This window comes from Sus scrofa, chromosome 7 (assembly GCF_054392235.1).
Source record: "Sus scrofa isolate SSC_HxYL_T2T_F1_AM1 chromosome 7, Sscrofa_HxYL_maternal_Yorkshire_Landrace_v2.0, whole genome shotgun sequence".
Lineage (NCBI taxonomy): Eukaryota > Metazoa > Chordata > Mammalia > Artiodactyla > Suidae > Sus > Sus scrofa.
In genome coordinates, this window is record NC_139389.1 from 13,575,148 (window position 1) to 13,596,372 (window position 21,225).

Below are 21,225 nucleotides of genomic sequence, written 5' to 3' on the forward strand. Positions count from 1 at the left end.
GACACCCCAGCTGCGCAGTTTCACTCTCTGGGCTTTGCCTCGTTTCCTTCACCGAGTCTTTTTTTTTTTCCATTACGCATGTCCAAAAAATGGCTTGTGCTCTCTAAAATTATTCTCAGCATCTACCCAGCCACCATCACAGCTAGGGGAGCATGAACACACGCTAATGAGCACAAAAGCCACGCTGGCTCCATCTCAGCTGATCCTTCACAGCTGACAAAACAGCAGAAATTCACTCTGTTCTGCTTCATTTCACTTGAAATTTAGTAAAAATGCAAACCAGTAAGAACATGCTACATGTTCTCTTCCTCTAGTTCCTGTGTGGGGATCACATGTTTTATGATGGAGCCTGCCAATTCTTTCAATGTCACTTTTACTATACATTTCTTTTCTTTCTTTCTTTCTTTTTTTTTTTTGTCTTTTTGTCTTTTCTAGGGCCACACCCGTGGCATATGGAGGTTCCCAGGCTAGGAGTCTAATTGGAGCTTTGGCCACTGGCCTGCGCCAGAGCCACAGCAATGCAGGATTTGAGCCGCGTCTGCGGCCTACACCACAGCTCACTGGCATCACTGGATCCTTAACCCACTGAGTGAGGCCAGGGATCGAACCCACAACCTCATGGTTCTTAGTCAGACTCGTTTAACCACTGAGCCATGACGGAAACTCCTACACATTTCTAATATAAATGTCCCGAGAGTCACTAGAGATCATCACTGACGCCCATGGGTGTGTTCTGATGACGGAACTGCTTAAATTTGTCCTTGTGGCAGAACAAGAGCTCCTTTACATTTTGTCTTTCTTACCTCAGGAACGTTTTCCTTCCATTCTTGATAAAGGTCTCTCATGTCTATTAATTTATTCTCCAACTTCTCAATGGTCCACACTTGGGTGCTCTTTCCTTTCCTCCTCACTTGAATAGCCGGCTCGCTCACTATGGCCCCTCTCTGCAGAATGAAGAAAAACAAACAAAACAGCCACGTTAGGACTTTTTTGTACCGCTGAAGCAATATGTATTATCACAAAGGAGTAAGTTTTTTAAAAAAGCCATAATGTATACAAAAGAAGATGAAATTTCATCGCCGAGGGAATGTTCTGGTTTATTTTCAACCTTCTTTGTATACCCATACACACGTTTTATTTTTATCACAGTCAGGACCAAACAAAAATATAAACCACAGTTCCTTGGTGGTCTAGGGGTTAGGACTTGGTGCTTTCACTGCTGTGGCCTGGGTTCAAACCCCGGTCTGGGAACTGAGATCCCACATTAAGCTGCTGCATGCCACAGCCACCCCCCACCCCAAATGCATATTTCCTATCTCAATCTTCTCTCCATAGTTTTTTTTTTTTAATGTTCACTAATAGGTGTTTCATTTTTCATTAAGATTTTTATTTTTTCTATTATAGTTAATTTACGATGTTCTGTCAATTTCTGCTATACAGCAAAGTGACCCAGTCATACACATACATACATTCTTTTTCTCACATCTTTCTCCATCATGTTCCATCACAAGTGATAGATATAGTTCCCTGTGCTATACAGCAGGATCTCCCTGCTTATCCACTCCAAATGAAGTAGTTTGCAGCTACTAACCCCAAAGTCCCAGTCTAAAAAATGTGGGACCCTTCATGAATCTGCATGCCATCTTTGTGCAGGGGCCATGCTAATCTTCTCTGTATCGGTCCAATTTTAGTATATGTACTGCTGAAGCAAGCACATCTCTCCGTAGTTTTGATATCATGTTTACCTTCTTGTGTTGTTAAATATGCTTCATAAACATGATTTTTAATAGCGACATAGCAATCCATTATAGGGATGTATCACTCATTTGACTATTCTCTTGGTCAACATCATGGCTATTTCAAAGGTCACTATGATAAGCATCCTTGAACAAAAGCACATAAATCTTTAGGAGCACTTCAGAGTTCCTGTTGTGGCACAGTGGAAATGAATCCAACTAGTATCCATGAAGATGTGGGTTTGATCCCTGGCTTTGCTCAGTGGGTCAAGGATCTGGCATTGCTGTGAGCTGTGTATAGGTCACAGATACGGCTTGAATCTGGCATGGCTGTGGCTGTGGCGGGTGGCTATAGCTCTAATTCGACCCTTAGGTGGGGAACTTCCATATGCCACCAGTGCAGCCTTAAAAAGAAAAAAATTTATGAACATTTCCCTAAGTGCAGATTTAGAATAATTCCTTAAAGGAGAACTCCTTGATCAAAAGACTAAAATGAGAGAAGACCGATAAGATACTTTCTGACTTGCTTCTAGCTTGCTTGCTGGAGGGGAGAATGAATGGATGAAAGATTATTTTTTTCAAAGTTTCTCCTTCAAGGACAAATTCTTCAAGTTGAAATGATGGGAAACTTCCCAATGGCTGCAAAGAATCCTTCTGTGGACATAAAACCGGTATCAGATGAGTCTTCCTTTCTTGCAGAATTCACTCTCAGAACGGCACTATAACAAAATATACAGACATGCCCCATCTCAGGAGGCATTTATATGAAAGAGAAAGCAGGAGGAATTACTTATATATTTATTTCTAGTATCACTGTTTTGGAGAAAGCATTTAAATTGGCAAGTCCTTTGGCCAAATCCTCATACTCTGACCACAAAATATCCAAGGATACCTGAGGAGGTCTATAGGGAAGTCTTTATTTTTATTTTTTTAGCTTTTTAGGGCCACACCCACAGCATATGGAAGTTCCCAGGCTAGGGGTCGAATCGGAGCTGTAGCTGCTGGCCTACACCCACAGCTCACGGCAGTGCCAGATCCTTAACCCTCTGAGCAAGGTTAGGGATCACACCTGCATCCTCATGGATCCTAGTCAGATTCGTTAACCACTGAGCCACGACGGGAACCCCGAGGAAGTCTTTTTTAAAAAATTATTTGTTTATTTATTTATTTTTTAGGCTGCACTTGTGACATACGGAAGTTCCTGGGCTCGGGGGGCGAATCGGAGCAGCAGCTGCCAGCACACCGGATGGGAGCTGCATCTGTTCCCTACACTGCTGCTTGCATCTGTTCCCTACACTGCTGCTTGCAACAATGCCAGATCCAGGATTAAACCCACGTCCTTGTGGATACTATGCTGGGTTCTTAACCCACTGAGCCATAACAGGAACACTGAGGGAGTCTTACAAAGGACAAACATGCCTGCTCGCATGAGGGTCCCCTCTTGGATGTTTTCTGGACGTCAGGTTTCTATTTCCCTCTGGCCCCCTTTTCTCTAAGACCATTCTCACCTTTCTGTTGGCACTGAGGTTTGCAGCAGGGATCTGCAGCGTCACCTGGTAGTCAGTGAGCTTGTTCATTTCCTCAGCTAAGAAGTTGGCCTCCCTAACCAAGGTATTAGCTTTGACCAGCTGCTCCCGCAGTTTTGTCAGGCTTTGGCGGAAGAGTTCATCCCTGTGGTGCAACAGAAAAGGAAATGAGAACATCCGAAAGCAAACCACAATCTTGTTTCCAAGGAAGCCATATTATTAGAAAGTAGTAGAAAACCTCTTTCAAAGAATATTTTTTCTTTTTTTGCTCTTTAGAGCTGTACCCACAGCATATGGAGGTTCCCAGGCTAGGGGTCGAATCGGAGCTGTAGCCACTGGCCTACGCCAGAGCCACAGCAACGTGGGATCCAAGCCGCGTCTGCGACCTACACCACAGCTCACCGCACCACCAGATCCTTAACCCACTGAGCGAGGCCAGGGATCGAACCCTCAACCTCATGGTTCCTAATTAGATTTGTTTCCGCTGTGCCATGATGGGAACTCCCAAAGAATATTTTTTCAACCTCCTCTTGCCAAGTCACTTCTCATCCTTCCTTCTCCTACCATGGTTCTGGACTAGTCAGGGGGAACCATGGATGAGGAGCAAATGTGTAAGGTGACTCAATTGCAAACCATGTTTTAAATTATATAATAGTTGAAAACGACTAGGTTTTGATATGATAATGCAAAAAAAAAAAAATCCCGAAAAAAACAAAAACAAAAACCCAATAAAGGAATCCTTTAGGAAAAAGAAATGGTATGACTTTCGTGTGTTTTGGGGCGGAGGAGACGGGCAGGTGAAAGAGATGTGGACAAAGTGTTCTGCATGCTTTCTTCAGTTGGTAAAAGGCAAGAAGGAGGTACTTCTGTGGCAGCAGAACTTCTTTTTTTAATTCTACACAATAGCACTTCCTGATAAACGCTTCTCTAACAACCCGATTGGGTCCAAAGCCCATTATATTTTTTTCTCTGGCCCCACACCTTTTGCCTCAGTAGTCATTTTTTCATTATTTGACGAATAATTTCCATCTTCTCTAGGAAGCTCAAGGCTCCTCTAGGTCGGGGACTATGTCTTTTTTTTCTTTCTTTTTTTTTAATGGGCAAAACATAACAAATTGTTTTGCTAATATTTAAATTTTTTTATTATTTTTTTCTTTGTAGAGCCATACCTGTAGCATATGGAAGTTCCCAGGCTAGGGGTTGAATCGGCGCTGTAGCTGCCGGTCTACACCACAGCCACAGCAACACTGGATCCTTAACCCACTGAGCAAGGCCAGGGATCAGGCCCGAAACCTCAAGTGAGCCACAATGGGAATTCCCACTTTGTCTTTTTTGTTTGTCATCACATGTAATTCCTGGCCAAGTGCATGGCTCATCATACCATGTTCAAAAATTACCCACCGAATGAAAGAAAGACCACAGCTGACCCTTCAACAATATTGGTTTGAATGGTACAGATTCATCTATATGCAGATTTTTTTTTTCACTAAATACTCCAGGAGCATATGATCCATGGTTGGTTGAATCCATGGATGTGGAACCATGGATATTGAGGGCTGACGATAAAGTTGTAGTCGGATTTTTGACTGTGTGGAGTGGCAGCACATGGTAAATACTCAAGAAATGTCAGGTGCTATTATAACACGGGTGTTATTAATACAGACAGACCTGGGGTCAAACCCTGGCCTTTGCATTTACTAAATGGGTGACTGAGGGAGGATATTTAAACTAACCGTCCTACCTACAAGATGGAAATCCTAATTCCCATGGCTTGGTGCTGTTGGGAACATTCACTAAAATAAGCACTGTTTCTGGATGGTGGGAAGAATACAATGTAACTTCGCACTAATGTATCATCCTTTCTGTTGGTTCCTCCATTACCTCACTTCTGATACAAATATTTTCTTTTTTCTTTTTTTTTTTAAACTACTCTTTTTTATTTAATTTAATTAATTAATTCATTCATTAATTTATTTGTCTTTTTGGCATTTCTTGGGCCGCTCCCACGGCATATGGAGGTTCCCAGGCTAGGGGTTGAATTGGAGCTGTAGCCACCGGCCTACGCCAGAGCCACAGCAACGCAGGATCCGAGCCGCGTCTGCAACCTACACCACAGCTCACAGCAACGCTGGATCGTTAACCCACTGAGCAAGGGCAGGGATCGAACCCGCAACCTCATGGTTCCTAGTTGGATTCCTTAACCACTGCGCCACGATGGCAACTCCTGATACAAATATTTTCAAGTCATAAATTTTAAACATTCACATTTGGATTACTTGACACTAAAGTTGTATTTAAATGGGGTCCAGGAGTTCCCGTCGTGGCGCAGTGGTTAACGAATCCGACTAGGAACCATGAGGCTGTGGGTTCGGTCTCTGCCCTTGCTCAGTGGGTTAACGATCCGGTGTTGCCGTGAGCTGTGGTGTAGGTTGCAGATGCGGCTCGGATCCCGAGTTGCTGTGGCTCTGGCGTAGGCCAGTGGCTACAGCTCCGATTAGACCCCTAGCCTGGGAACCTCCATATGCCGCGGGAGCGGCCCAAGAAATAGCAAAAAAAAAAAAAAAAAAGACAAATAAATGGGATCCAAAGCAAGAGAAACAAAAAACGAGAAATGCTTCCGTGCTGAAGAACTATTCAAATGTTCTCTATTTCAGAACCTACCTGTGGGATTCCAACTTGGCACCATTTTTCCTGAAGGGTCAGGGGGCGGGTATAGTCTTTAACAACTAACATCATAATAAACATACTCAGGACAGACAATATCTTTGAAAGGAAAAGGCAGCTGCCGACAATCCAGATGTAGGAGTAAGAAAGCTTTCATTGCAAGGTTTGTCCCCCACTGATGTGCCTCACGAGCCCTCCCCCAACAGCCCAAGGGCCTGAGGCCTTGCCCCTGGGCCCCGCTTCCCCTCTTACCTCTCCTCCGCCCACTGCGTCACCTTCTGCTGAGCCGTCTGGCTGCTGAAGGCCAGGCGTTCGGGGCCGCTGCTCTGGGGCTGCCTCTCCGGGGACAGCTGCTGGCGGAGCTGCTCCAGCTCTCGCTCGTACATGAGCCGCTGCTCCTCCAGGGCACTCCTCTTCTCTTCAAGGTACTGTTTCTCCAGGACCTGAACCACATTCTGAACTGGGTCTGGTGAGCCAAGAGACAAGGCAAGGTGCCTTCAGCGGTGGCTAAGACAGGCAGCCTGCTGGTGCTGCTTCCAGCAAGAACCCTCCCCTGCCCCAGAATCCAGCCTTTCGGTACACTGTGAGAGGCCTGAGAGGCCTGGTCAGAAGAAATCCTCTCAATTCTCTTTTCCTTAACAGTTTAGACAAATGCCTTGTTTGTAAACAGTCCCCTTATCTGTTATGTACTTTCTTCAAATTGATGCACTCATTCTAATGTTCAGATAGATGACTCAACTTCAAACAGCACATGGCAGAGGAGTTTCCCTTGTGGCTCAGCAGGTTTCACACCCAACTAGCATCCATGAGGACACAGGTCCAATCCCCGGCCTCGCTTAGTGGGTTAAGGATCCAGTGTTGCTGTGGCTGTGGTGTAAGCTGGCAACTGCAGCTCTGATTTGACTCCTAGTCTGGGAACTTCCATATGCCACAGGTGTGGCCCTAAAAAAAAAAACAGATGGCAGAGGAAAAGGGGATGGGAAGTCTATATGCAGAGAAGAAAAACTTGATGAAATCTAAGAAGCCTTCAACAACTGAACTACACAAGATTTGATTTTTACCATAGTCAATTTTATGCACATTTAGCATTGGCTTTGGTACATGGCAAAAAGTTTGTATTTCTCATTTTAGTCACCAATTTATGACTCCTGAATTTCTCTAATGTGGGAGGAAACTCAAAAGATCTCAGCATGTGTTTGAAAATATTGAGTATCTAGCCTGGCAATTTCTCGGGTAATTAATAGCCAAGATAGCAATTCACTTGCAAAAATTCACTTGTAAAACTAAAAGGATATTTCTGATTTTTCCTTTTTTTGTTGCATTTTCGTATTCAGAGGTCACCTACATACATGTGGGTGAAGAGGTACTGGAAGTACTAATAGGTCTTGTTTAAAGGGGCTGTGGTATGCCCAGTGGTGACTGTGTTGTAGGCAGGACTCAACCCTAAAGAGCTAATTAGCTTGGTAATGACCAAGAACCTGGATGCCATGGAGAAAGATTAAGGAAGGCACCGACCACCTGTACAAGAGAAAGTTACTGACCTTATCTAACTGAACAGACTGTAGGGAAACAGTATGTCAGACAATCTGGGTGGTAAACAAGGAAATTACGAGAATGGCAAATATTCCCCTGAAGTCCAAGGGACCTGGAGGAGATATGTTCATGTTCTCAGACAAGCCTCAGATTCACACACTTGCCTCATATTCGGGGCTATTTGTGTCGTACTGCCACATACTGACTCTTAGTTTAACTTCCAAGATAAGGGTAGGAAGTTAAGAGCAATTTTTATATCATACAATAGCCAGAGATTGACTTTCTCAGAAGACTCTATCAACTTGTTCAATAAGCATGTAAATTTTACTAGTTTTCTATATGAGAAGAGGGGAAAAAATAGGTTAAAAAAGAAGGTTAAATAATACCAAAGTAGGAAAAAAATCACTAGGTATGCAGAGCATAGGTGAGTTGTTTTTAATAAAAATGATAACCACAATAATGGTGATAATAATTCTACTAGCTACTGGCTGTATCTCAGGTAGAGACACTCTACGCTTTGCATGCATCATCTCACAAAAGCCTTGCAATAAACCTAAAGACAGACAGCATTCCCATTTTAAAGATGAGACAACTGGGGCTCAGAAAGGTTAAGTAGCTGACCTAAAGTTGCACCGCTAATAAGCAACAGAGGGGGGGTTTTGGACCCAGATCACAGCTAATTTTGGGGGGTAGGAAAAAACTTAGTAACAAAACTGATGCAGTACTCTGACCTCTAATATCTTCCTCAGAATTACTACTCCGGGGAGTTCCCATCGTGGCTCAGTGGTTAACGAATCTAACTAGGAACCATGAGGTTGTGGGTTCAGTCCCCGGCCTTGCTCAGTGGGTTAAGGAGCCGGTGTTGCTGTGAGCTGTGGTGTGGGTCGCAGACGCGGCTCAGATCCCGCGTTGCTGTGGCTCTGGCGTAGGCCGGTGGCTACAGCTCCAATTAGACCACCAGCCTGGGAACATCCATACGCCGCGGGAGCAGCCCAAGAAATGGCAAAAAAGACAAAAAAAAAAAAAAAAATTACTACTCCGATAAGAGTATTAAGAAAAATACTATTCTTTGCTGATATAAAATTCTAAAATTCATTATTTTTTCAAAGCAGAATAGTTTTCTTCATAGAGACCTGACATAGAGTCCCTGAAATGTGTTATTTGAAAGGCTAATAGAAAATGGACTCCTAGGGAGTTCCCATTGCAGTGCAGTGCAAACGAATCTGACTAGGAACCATGAGGCTGTGGGTTCGATCCCTGGCCTCGCTCAGTGGGCTAAGGATCCAGCGTTTCTGTGAGCTGTGGCATAGGTCAAGGACGTGGCTCGGATCCCACATTGCTGTGGTTGTGGTGGAGGCTAGCAGCTGTAGCTCCAATTAGACCCCCAGTCTGGGTGGGAACCTCCATACGCTGCTGATGCAGCCCTAAAAAAAGGAAAAATTAAAAAAAAAAATAAAAAAGAAAACAGACTCCTAAAAAACCCTCTTACACAAAGGCAAACCATGGGTGGGTTACATTTGTTTCATACGGTGAAAATCAATGTACTCCAAAGGATTAGAACCTCTGATTATATAGTCCTATAACTTCTGGGGGGGAAAAAAAAAGAGTAATAAGGTGAACTTTTTTTGAGAGAGTTTGAAGAAATTTTACATGTAAGGGCTAGAGAAAAAAGTTATCTCAATTTAAAAAAAACACATCCTTCTCAAACAGTATATATATATTCTCTATTTAGGTTCTGGGTTTAAAAAAGAACAGGGTCCGTTCTTTATTTAAAAAATATTCATCCGTAAAAAAAAATAATAATAAAAATTCATTCGTATTTATTTAAAAAAAGAAAATAATTTTTTTCCCCTTTTTTCTTTTTAGGGCTACACCTGCAGCATATAGAAGTTCTCAGACTAGGGGTCAAATTGGAACTGCAGGTGGGGCCTACGTCACAGCCACAGCCACAGCCACATCAGATCCAAGCTACAGCTGCACCTACACTGCAACTTATGGCAACACTGGATCTTTAATCCACTGAGAAAGGCCAGGGATTGAACCTGCATCCTCACAGACACTATGCTGGGTTCTTAACCTGCTGAGCCACAATGAGAACTCCACTATTCATATTTAAAAGGGGGGGGCACTAACTTAGTGTTTAGTCAGCGGTATGTAGAAACACACACGATTTCAAATGGCTGGGGTAGGGGGTTCCAGGCCAAGGCATTGGTAATGGGACTGAGGCTTTTTAAAACTGTTTAGCAGCTACCATGACACAGCGCCCCTACTTAAGGGGCTGTCTTAGAGGTCACAGATCAACATGCAGATGTGGAAGAGAGAGCAGCTCAAAGCATTCCTCCTCACCCCCAGCTGGCCCCAGGGCAGCCGGGGAAGGCCTGCCTAGGACTCCGATCAGGTCTGGCTATGCTACACACTGCCTGGTAGGGGTAGAGGGGCTGAGGTTTCCTTCTTTCTTTTTTTCTCTGATCCTAACACAATCTGGAAACATCTTTCTCTGAGACATACTTGATAACATTTTCTTTTTGAATTAATTAACCTCTTTTAGGTCTTTATCACTATACAGCATATATATAGATATAGATAAGAAATTTTTTTTTTGGCCACATGCTTGGTATATGACAGTTCCCAGGACAGGGGTTGAATTGGAGCTGCAGCTGCTGGCCACGGCCACAGTCACGTTGGATCCTTTAACCCACTGAGCAAGGCCAGGGATCGAACCTGCATCCTCATGGATACTAGTCAGCTTTGTTAACCGCTGAGCCATGACGGGAACTCCCAAAAACAGAAACTTTAAATCTCAGATGGAATAAGCTATGACCCTTTACCAGCCCCTCAGCTGCTCAACTTTAGAGCTGCCAGTGACTCTGTGAAAATACTTGAGTGTCTGATTCCTATTTTGAACCCTTGGGAAGAACACTATGGTCGAGAGGTACTAGGTTTGCTTTTACTTTTAATCCAAACGAATTGGGTTTTATTTATGCATGACTGTATGTATGTATTTATCTTTTTAGGGCTGCACCCATGCCATATGGAAGTTCCAAGGCTAGGAGTTTGATCAGAGCTACAGCTGCTGGCCTACACCACAGCCATAGCAATTCGGGATCCAAGCTGCGTCTGCCACCTACACCACAGCTCACAGCAATGCCAGATCTTTACCCACTGAGAAAAGCCAGGGATCGAACCAATGTCCTCATGGATACTAGTTGGGTTTGTTAACCACTGAGCCACGTTGGGAACTCCATATGAATTGGGTTTTAGATCATTATTTACTCTAGTGATTTAAAATCTATTAGTCTAGTCTATTACTGAAATAATGCAGGTGACTATGTTCCCAGAAATGTCCTGGAGTTCTTGTCATGGGGCAGCAGAAATGAATCCAACTAGGATTCGATCCCTGCCCTTGCTCAGTGGGTTAAGAATCCGGCGTGGCCATGAGCTGTGGTGTAGGTCGCAGACATGGCTCAGATCTGGCATTGCTGTGGGTGTGGTATAGGCCAGCAGCTGCAGCTCTGATTTGACCCCTAGCCTGGGAACTTCCATATGCCATGGGTTCAGTCCTAAAAAGCAAAAAAAAAAAAAAAAAAAAAAAGCAAAAAAACCCCCACTGTCCTGAACTGCTGCACTGTCAGCAGCAATGAAGCCATTGATAAGAGTAGCAATGATACCAATGACACTTGTGTGCTGTTGGATGCATGGGGAAAAGAAGAGCTACCAGATATTCACCACTGGGAAGGCAATGGACTTGGAAGTGGTCATAAATGAAAAGAGAATATTCCTTCATCAAGCATTCAGTCTCTCTGTTGGGCAGAAATCTTCAGCTTCTTCCCCATCATGTTAGTTAGATTTTGGCCAAAGCACATAGCACAAGCACTCATCAGCAGCACTGCTAAAAACCAGTCAAGCTCTCTCATGCTCATGTCAATTAGTTAAAACCTTTATCCCAGTGTTTGTGGAGGAGCTTCATCTGAAACCACAGGAGAGGGAAGAGAATCTTCAAATAGGACCACCAAGGGGATGACCACCAGGCCGACAGGCTTATGATCGGGAAGCCACCTAGCAGTAGAGGGGAAGGAAGGGCATGAACTTGGTCCCACCTCTGGCATCTCAGCACTGTATCAGAGGATAGCGGTGTGTCCCATAGGAGCCCCATTTAGCGGTGGGGTTGGGGAGAGCATAGGGAAAGGGGAAATGTTCCTTTTACTTTTTTGCTTTTTAGGCCTGTACCCGTGGCACACGGAAGTTCCAGGAATAGGGGTTGAATTGGAGCTGCAGCCATCTGCCTATGCTGCAGCCACAGCAATGTCAGATCCAAGTCACATCTGCAACCTATACCACAGCTCATGGCTATGCCAGATCCTTAACCCACTGAGCAAGGCTAGGAGTTGAACCCATATTCTCTCAGATACTAGTTGGATTAGTTTCTGTTCTGCCACAATGGGACCTCCTCAAATGTTACTTTTAAATAGATAAAATCATCCATGGAGAGCAAGGCCTGATCTGAAATACCAAGTGGGTAACTCATAGTAACCATGAGCCAGGCCACTCATGAGTAATTGCTTTGGCTAAGAAGACTGGAGGAATTAACACGTACTAAATACTCACTGGTTATTCAGGGAGTTCATATATATATTTGGGAGAAGAAGGTAACAATTAGAGAAAATTAGATATCTGGGATGTGGGATGACACATGATTAAATGGATGTGACCTGAACATCTGCAGAGTTAGAGAATGGAGCCGTCTGGAATTCCGTAACCTCATCTGAAGAAAAGAAGCTCTCTTCCAATGGGCGTTCCTCCACCTGGAGTTTGGAGCTGAGTCCTCCTGTCACACCCTGTATCCATCTGGGCTTCCAAAAAACCACTCCCAGGAGACTCGCTGCTCAGGCATGTTGTTGAATGACCCATGAACATGATTCTGATGTCTGAGCATAGCTCTGGGATGTCAGATGGGATTCCTCCCAAATGGGTGAGCAGGTCGCAGAGGGGACTGGAATCTGAGTTCTTGCTGTGGTCTACCCTGTGCTGTGCTGTCGAATGCCCCAGGAGCTAATCTTAATCCCTAATCTTTGTGATGTTCTTTTTTGCTGTTACTTTACACTCTTTCACATTAATACATTACACTTGTTTTTCTATCTGACCATTTCTTTATGCTTGACTTTTATAATCAAAATGAAGGGTCCTTGAAGCTAAAACTCCAGAAATGGTGATGAAGGAAAAGGTCAAAATCTTTATTCTTAAGACAGAATCCCCGATTGGATACGCCAGAGACCTGACAATTCTCTAGCTAGGCTCCAATTCTTCTCAGATAGGCTTATTTAAAGTGTAGAGTGAGAAAGTAAATGTTTAAGGCAAGGGCTCAACTGTGAAAACCAAAATGCTCTCCAAGCATCTTGTCAGGCTGAGGCTGTCTGTCTCTGGGGTCACAGGTTTCCAGAGGCTCTCCCTGGTTTAAGATATGGATCTTTAGGTATCCAGGTATCCAAAGAGCAGGTGAATGGGAAAGTGAGCTGGACAAAGTCCAGAAACTAACTCTCTCAGGTGCTCCAGAATCTGGCCTCAACTATATCTCCGTGAAATAATTCTCGCCCCAAGAATGCTATGTTGTACCTGTGAACCCAGGAACTTTTCTGTCCTGCTTCTAGGTCCCAGGCACCAAGCCTGGGGAGATGGGAAAAGGGAGGGACAGATTTATAAAAGAGCAAGTAAGGAAAGAATCTGGTGTGTATTTTATTTAAGGCACTTAAATGTGTATGAAGAGGTAAAGGATTTCCTTTTAGACACAGAGACAAAGAGCTTGAATACAAACACTGAAAACCTTCTGGAAAGATTTAGAAATGATGCTTTAGGGAGACTCCACCTTAAAGATCAGAGACGGGGTCAAGTCAAAGTGCCTATAAAGCCTTTCATCCTAGCTATCATTTTGCAAAAGTTACCTGGGCTTATTAAATAAGTCTCTTTGATGGTAACATTTCCAATTGAGTTTATAGTAAAATGTTGTGACTTTAACCTTTACATTAGATTCTATTTTGAAATTCCTGGATTCATACTCTGAACAATTCAGAAATGGTGTGCTCAAAAATGGGATATCTGGAAAGAAATCCCTTCACAATCACTCTGTACTCTAGCACCATGGAAAGTTGCCGCAATTGGCTTGGAAACAAAGGGTCTCAAAAAAGGGACGGTCCACTTCCTGCTTATACCAGAGGGAGCAGACCTGGCCCTGGGATATTTTCATTAGCTCCTCAAAAACAATCATCTTTCTAAGGAATTAGCAACTGTATGTGCCTCAGTTTCAGAAGGACACTTAAGACATGCTTATAGAAATTGCCCAAGATGAAGGAATCCAAAGTTAAGGTCTTACCATTACTATTCAGCGTTTTCATGATAACTTCCATCTGTGCAAATTCATAGTTATAGTCTGGTTCTGAGGAAGCTTCACTGGCTGCATCCACGTCATGCTCTGGTGGGCCGGTTTCTTTTTCGAAGTCTTTCAACCAATCTCGCCGTTTCCTCTTCGGTAAGTTAATTCTGTGGGGTTTTTGGGTTTTTTTTTTTTTTTTTTTTTTTTTTTTTTTAGAGTAAATAATGTGTTTTACACTCAGCTCACAAGAAAGATGTGTGAATGAAGACAGCAGTGAACACAAAGCTCTCACCTGAAGAAGTGGTTATTCCCCCACAGGATTCGATCCCCGTGCCACAGCTGGGTGGTGCTGCAGACCAGGGTGCCGTTGACACAGGACCTGAAGGAACACAGGATTGGGGGGTCGGGGGCATAGGTCAGCTGAACAGTGAAGAGCACAAAGCCCAGACCTAGGAGCTGAAGCAATAACTGGGGGAACGTTCCCTCACTAGACATATTCGACTAATACCTAATGAAGCAATAACAGAATGGTAACTACTATGGCAACACGAGATCTGGGCAAAGATGATCAAGGGACACCAAAAACCCTCAAAAGCAGTTGCACTCCTGAGGGAGATGGACAGCAATGCCTATGGGATATTCCTGACCATATTTGAGCTGAACCTGATCAAACTTTTATATCTAAATACCAACTTCAGAAGCACAGAGGGAAGAGGCTAAATGATACCCCGGGATGCAAGGGGCAAAATGTTAGGTGTCTTCAGCAAATGAAATGCAAGAAAACAAGGCAGGGGGTGGGTGTGTGGAGGAGAGAGGGGGCCTCATGGGCTAAAAGAAACCTAAGAGACATAACAATCAATGACGATGGTCGAATCTTCCCTGGATCTTGATTTCAAGAATGAGCTGAAAAAGATCCTTTATAAGACAATGGGGGGGAGTTCCCAATGTGGCACAGTGGGTTAGATAATCCAGCATTACAGATATGGCTCAGAGTCAACCCCTGGCCTGGGAACTTCCATATATGCCTGAGTGTGGCCATTAAAATAAAATAAAATAATATAAATGACAATAAAATATAAATCTATCAAAACATTATGCTGTATACCTGAAACTAATATAATACTGTAAGTCAATTATCCTTTAATAAAAATAAGCAAATAATTAGGGGTATGGAAAACAACTGTAATAGTCTCAATTACACAGTATATGTCACACCATAAATGATGTTCACCGGTCTCTGGGTTTGTGCTGGTCTGTGCATCTTGGACTTGTCTGAAACAAATTTTGAAGAAGCAACTGTGGAATAGACATGGGAGGTGGTCTTTCAATAGTGCGGTTTCCCTCACATTGCAACTTTCTACAGCTCATGGGCCATGCAGGGGCTGTGAAGTCAGGAGCCTAAATGAGTTATGTAGGATTTTCTGCTTATTAGAAGATCTCATCAACTGATCCTTTGACACAGCTAAAGCTCTGTCTTTGTGGCTTTTTTTAGTGGGAGAGGAAAAGTCCTCCAGATTTTTTAGCATGGACAATTTTAGTCTTCTTATAAATGTTTCCTTCACTTAAAGACATTTACTAGCCTTTAAGGGCAAAACAAAACATTATGGGGATAACTAATTAGTTAATTAACTGAAATTTAATTTGCTAAAAGACTGTCAGGTGAAGTTTGATGGAGAAAAATAAAGAGTATTACTTTGAGTTTTAATTTTTTTGTAAATTGCTTTTATCATATAGTCTCAGCTGGTTCCTTATCTTTAGGGAACTCTCAAGCTCAAAGTTATGGAACAAGGAGCATTCACATATGAAAAATGTTACCACATTTTACCTTTGTGGTAGAATTCAAATCTGGTGACTAAGATATATATATTTTTTTCTTCTTCTTTCTTTTCCTTTTCTTTTTTTTTTTAGGGCCACACCTGTGGCATATGGAAGTTCCTGGGCTAGGGGTCAAATTGGAGCTGCGGGCGGCAGGCCTACACCACTGCCACAGCAATGCCAGATCCAAGCCACATCTGCGACCTAGGCCACAGCTTGTGGCAATGCTGGATCCTTAATCCTCTAAGTGATGCCAAGAATCAAACCCGAATCCTCATGGATACTGTGTCAGTTCTTAACCCACTGAGCCACAACGGGAACTCCTAAAATTTTATTAATTAAAAGTACTCTGGAATATCATCTAAAATGTTTTTAATATGCCATACACAAACATAGGAAAACTTTGGTGTGTATATTTTACACTAACACGCTCCTATCCAAATGACTCGCAACATTGTGACTCAAGTTTTGAAAGTCTGTTTCCCATCTATTTGGAATTATATTCTGATTTATTCATCTGCCGAAAATGGAAAATGAGATCAGAATATGCATGCACATATTTGTCCCTTGTGAAAATTACTGAAAAGAAACCTTAACTAAAATTGAGGTCAAGAAGCCTCAAGAGGAAACTCACATCCTGCCATTACTTACCTCAAATGAAAGACGTCAGCTAATGACCCCAACAGGAAGAAACCTACCTTGTACCCCCAAAACAGGGGGGGTAAAGTACAACTATTCTGCTACCCCAGCAGGAAGAAGACAGGCCTCCTTCCTGCCTAGCAACAAGCCCAGCCAATAAAAACGCCACGGCTCAGTCAAGGAGAGGTGTCACTTGAACTTTTACTTTCCTCCAATGAACGTCCTTGCTAATGATTTCCTTTCCCTGACCCACCCTTCTTATTATGTAACTCTTCCAGGTTGTGTAACCCCTCAGAGGATCGTTCTGTCTGAGATGGTGCCTAATTCACGAACCATTTCATACAGCAATTCCATCTTCAAATTTACTCAAATTTGGAGGGTTTTGTTTGTTTTTTGGCTGTACCCGTGGCACGTGGAAATTCCTGGGCTAGGGATCGAACCTGTGCCACAGTTACAGTTTTGTGCCATGGTTGCAGCAATACTGGATCCTTAACCTGCTGTGCCACAAGGGAACTTCCTTGAATTTTGTTTTTTTAACACTATAAATATATACACATTTTTGTCAAAAGGATGATAGAAGATTTTTTTTTCCAATTGTATAGAATACTTATCTCTTCTACCTAAAAAAAAAAAAAAAAAAAAAAAAATCAGTAGTCAGTTTTTAAGGAAAATATTTTCCCTTTGCTTATTAAAGTGTCTGAAAAACCCTCCAGAAATTCTAGGAATTGCAGTATGATCAACAGTAGAAATGTGTTACTCAGTGTCCTTTATTATTTTAAACTCTGAATTATAATTTTAAAAATACAATTCTTGGGATTTCCCTTGTGTCACAGTAGGTTAAGGATCTGGCATTATCACTGCAGCAGCTCAGGGTGGTGACATGGCATGGGTTTGATCCCTGGCCTGGGAACATCCACAAGCCATGGGTGTGGCCAAAAAAAAAAAAAAAAAAAATTCAGGTTCTCATTCTCCCTAGCTACATATTAATTTTCAACAGCATCATCTCAATAGTGGCTACCAAATGGTCTTAGCAGATTCATAAACTTTTCTATAAAAAAGTTCAGTAGTGCAGTGTTATTCTAGAATAAAACTAAAACCAGTTCCAGAGGAAATTAGAGAAAAATAGAAGCTTCACCTCTCTTACATATCAATTACTATGTAGGTGGTTACACACACACCCCCACACACACACACAGCCCTGAACACACATATACACACATCACTCTGCCATTTGAGTATGCTCTTATTACAATAAAAAAAAAAAAAAAGTTATGGAAACTGCCTGGTTGGGTAGTCAAGCCAAGAAATTAGCATAAAAAGTAATTTCTGTTTGGACGCATGCCTAGGGCACTTGAAAGAAACAAATATAAAATCTCTCTGAAGGAATTTATATAGCCGCACCCAGGCCACCAGGACTTCCACAGATAAACTGCTGAAGATAAATAAGCACATCTAAAATATCATGACTGCTTTAGGAAGCAAAGTTATCAGCAGATACAACAAGCAGTTGGAATGAAGGGAATCTTCAAATTTGGAGAATAGGGTTTCCAAATAAGGGCAATAAAGTAAGTAAAAATAAAATTATTAAAGCACACTATGGAGTGAAAAACAAGACTCCACCAATAGAGACCAGGCTTATCTGAAAAAGGACTTCCTAAACTTCTGCAAATGAAAAACAGACACTGAAATGCAAAACTTAGGAGAATGGTTAAGCAGCAGGCAAGGCAGGTCATGAGAGAACTGGTGGATCTGAGGATAGATCTGAGGAAATAATGACTATCCCTTAATCCCTCGGGGCCTTCTCCTGCTGTGTCTCCCCAAACCTATTTCCATCTTCACAACCAAGAGTCTCCACCTGCTTTCTCACCTCACTGTCTTCCTTCCTTGCATTTTTTTCCTTCTCTAATCACCACCACATGACACCTAAATATCCCATGGTTGCGAGTGTCTTCCTAATTGCTATGTCCAACAGGAGCTCCTTAGCTTCCTCTCTGACTTCTTTAAATGTTCTCTTGCCCTGGATTCCATCATTGTATCCTGCTGTTTACTTCCATGGCTTCTGACTCCTTTGCCTCCCCCTCCTTCATGGATTATCTTCAGATCAGTCCTAAAACAATAGTTTAACTCTTCCACTATACACTGCAGCTCCACTTTCAAGACAGGCAATAGTGATAACACCCAGTTCTATATCTTTAGCGTCGTTCTACAGCCCTAAATACAATGTGCAACTGGAAATCTCACGTTCATCTCCCAAGGCACGCCCATGTCAAAGTATCCCAAACTGAACTCATTACCTATCATCCTCCAAACCTGTTACTCCTCTCATAGACCTTATTTTGATTTAGCAGCACTGTTTATCTAGTCTCTTAAGACAGAAATCTAACATTACTGACTTCTTTTACTGAGTCCCCATCTGGTCCCTAAGCACAAGACTAAACCTTGCTGACTCTCAAGTAATTCTGAAATACATTTTGTTCTCTATGACTTTTGCTACTGCTATGTTCCCACAACAATATCATAATAATAACCTAACAGATCCCTGACCTCCAGTCCTGCAAACCCTACACATTTTTAGAGTGATCAGATTTGCAGGTTATAAAGATCATTTCAGAAGGAGCCATTATCTCTCTGTATAATAACTATTGTTTCTGTCCATTCTCTTCCATCCAACTTTGAGTTACTCCATGTAGGCATTTCCAGCACAGAGCCTGGAGCAAAGTACACTGAATGTATGAACCACTACCCTGAGGTTATAGGAAAGGAGGAAATTGGGCAGGGTGGGAAAAGAAGAGGAGGATAAAAAACATGGAATTGAAATTGGACACGAGAAAATCTACTAAAAAAAAATCATTTTTAGATACAGTGTTAACAGAGAATATGATCAAATTATCATGTCCTGTGTATATGTGTCTACACATACATACATACATACATACACACACACGTATAATTTAGTTCGTCAATTTTTTAAAAAAAGTATAAAAAAAACCACAGCACTTTTAATAGGGGGATAGAGCATAAAGCCAAATTCTATTTGAACACGGAATAAGCAAAAATTATGGAATAGTATCATACCATTAAATATCTTAAACAATATATCAGTATAATGCATGGTCTTTAAATTCCATGAATCATGTATGTTCTTATTGTTAGTTTCATTTTTTCATCACTTAGCAATGTGTACGGGAGTTCCCTTCGTGGCTCAGCATTAACGAACCTAAATAGGATCCATGAGGATGTGGGTTCGATCCCTGGCCTTGCTCAGTGGGTTGAAGATCTGTGGTGTAGGTCACAGATGCGGCTCGGACCCTGTGTTGCTGTGGCTGTGGTGTAGGCCGGCAGCTGAAGCTCCAATTCAACCCATAGCCTGGGAACCTCCATATGCCTCAGGTGCAGCCCTAAAAAGAAAAAAAGAAAAAGAAATGTGTATGGCTGATATTAACAGAATGAATGCAGTTTTCTTCATAAAAATGTGTGTTCTGAATTATATTTTTTTAAAAAAGAAGTGCTATTTTTTTTTTTTTTTTTTTTTTTTGCCCATTCCTGCAGTATGCAGAAGTTCCCAGGCCAAGGACTGAACCCTCGTCACAGCAATGACAACGCCAGATCCTTAGCTGAGATCCTTAGCTGTTAGGCCACCAGGGAACTGCTGAACTATAATGCTGTGCATCAATGAATATTGTTTTAAGACTTCATTTTAAACCTTGATATTATAAAATAACTCAAAATATCATTTACTAGAAATTAAAAAGTAAATATATTATCCTGTCAATTCTCAATTTTTTACATATTATAGCCTAGTTTTAGGCATTTTTCATACAATGGAGTTATCTGATTAGCTGCTTTTTACACAACACATAACACTGGGTAATCGCAACTAACTTTATTCAATATTTACGTGTGACAGGCATTGAGGCAGGTGATTTATATGTTGTGTCTACTATTAGCTTCATTTATCACACGAGGGAATTGAAGATTAAAGTATCTTATCTAAGATCACCCAGCCAGTCAAGGCAGAAGCAGCCACCCTGAAGCTAGTGCCCTAAATCTTGATTACACAGCTCTGGACAAGTGGAAAGCAAATCCCGAGAATCAAGTGCAGCCTTACCTTTGACAACACTGGGCAAACAGAAAGAGGCTGTCTGCTTCTGAAAATAAGGCACTTGCTGCAAACAAGCTATGTTAAGACACGTTTAGATAGGTTTTCTTACCTTGCATTTTCTTTTGGGGTGAGGGTGACCTCTCCATCGGATGCAATATCAATCTCACAGTGTTCGGGCTGAATTCCTATCCCAAAGAGCTGGATGTCCTGAGAAGTATCTGCACCTACCCTGGTATGGTCCTGGAAAGAGGTCATGAAAGTAAAGAACAAAATCTGTGCTTACAAGTAACTCAGCAAAAATATAGCACCATCAATGTGAATAACCTGACAGCACATGGCTGACAGTACTGCATGAACTGGATGGGAGGTGTGAGATCTGGTTCATTGCCAAAACCTCAAACTTAAGGCATATGAGGACTGTGACTCCTGGTGACTCAGCCCACTGCTCATTCCTGTCCTTTGTTCTATTGCTCTAAAAATCATTCAGTCGCTCTGATGATAATACTTCCTTATTCAACAGAGAGAGTGCAAGGCTTGGTCTTTCAAAATTAAGGTTTCAGAAACAATCCCTTACCCCTTCATCATCTCCTAAATGAAAAGATCTTAAGTCCATTAGTGGACTCTCAATAAGTCAAGGGCTATTTGTGTCCTATTTGTCTCTGGAAAAAGTAGAATAAAATGGATAATAGAAAATCGAGAGAGCAGAAATGGGCACAACACTGTAAATCATCTGGACTTCAATTAAAAAAAAGTTTTTTTTTTAAGCAAGAAGACTTTTAAAAGGAGTGAAGGCTCCTTTCTTCATTTCTAGCTGATCCTCCATTGCCTTCTGTATATTCACTAGGC

The 21,225-nt window shown here is 42.2% G+C and overlaps 1 protein-coding gene and 1 non-coding gene across 29 annotated transcripts in view; both read right to left on the bottom strand.

Annotated features, from left to right (window-relative positions):
• The window catches only part of KIF13A (kinesin family member 13A), a 216,575-nt gene that overhangs the window by 42,406 nt on the left and 152,944 nt on the right, over window positions 1–21,225 (bottom strand). For 17 of the 28 annotated variants that reach the window (XM_084967433.1, XM_084967426.1, XM_084967431.1 and 14 more), the window contains 6 exons: window positions 20,489–20,619; window positions 14,116–14,202; window positions 13,824–13,990; window positions 6,179–6,392; window positions 3,245–3,407; window positions 804–944 (listed from right to left, as the gene is read on the bottom strand). In XM_084967433.1, the coding sequence (XP_084823559.1) occupies window positions 804–944; window positions 3,245–3,407; window positions 6,179–6,392; window positions 13,824–13,990; window positions 14,116–14,202; window positions 20,489–20,619 (903 nt within the window). Of the gene's footprint in view, window positions 1–803; window positions 945–3,244; window positions 3,408–6,178; window positions 6,393–11,395; window positions 11,516–13,823; window positions 13,991–14,115; window positions 14,203–20,488; window positions 20,620–21,225 lie in introns of all 28 variants that reach the window. The other 11 variants (XM_084967415.1, XM_084967428.1, XM_084967422.1 and 8 more) reach the window with 1 other exon arrangement.
• LOC146401203 (U6 spliceosomal RNA) lies at window positions 1,609–1,715 on the bottom strand. Its single transcript, XR_014811676.1, has one exon. It is a non-coding gene; the product is annotated as a U6 spliceosomal RNA (small nuclear RNA).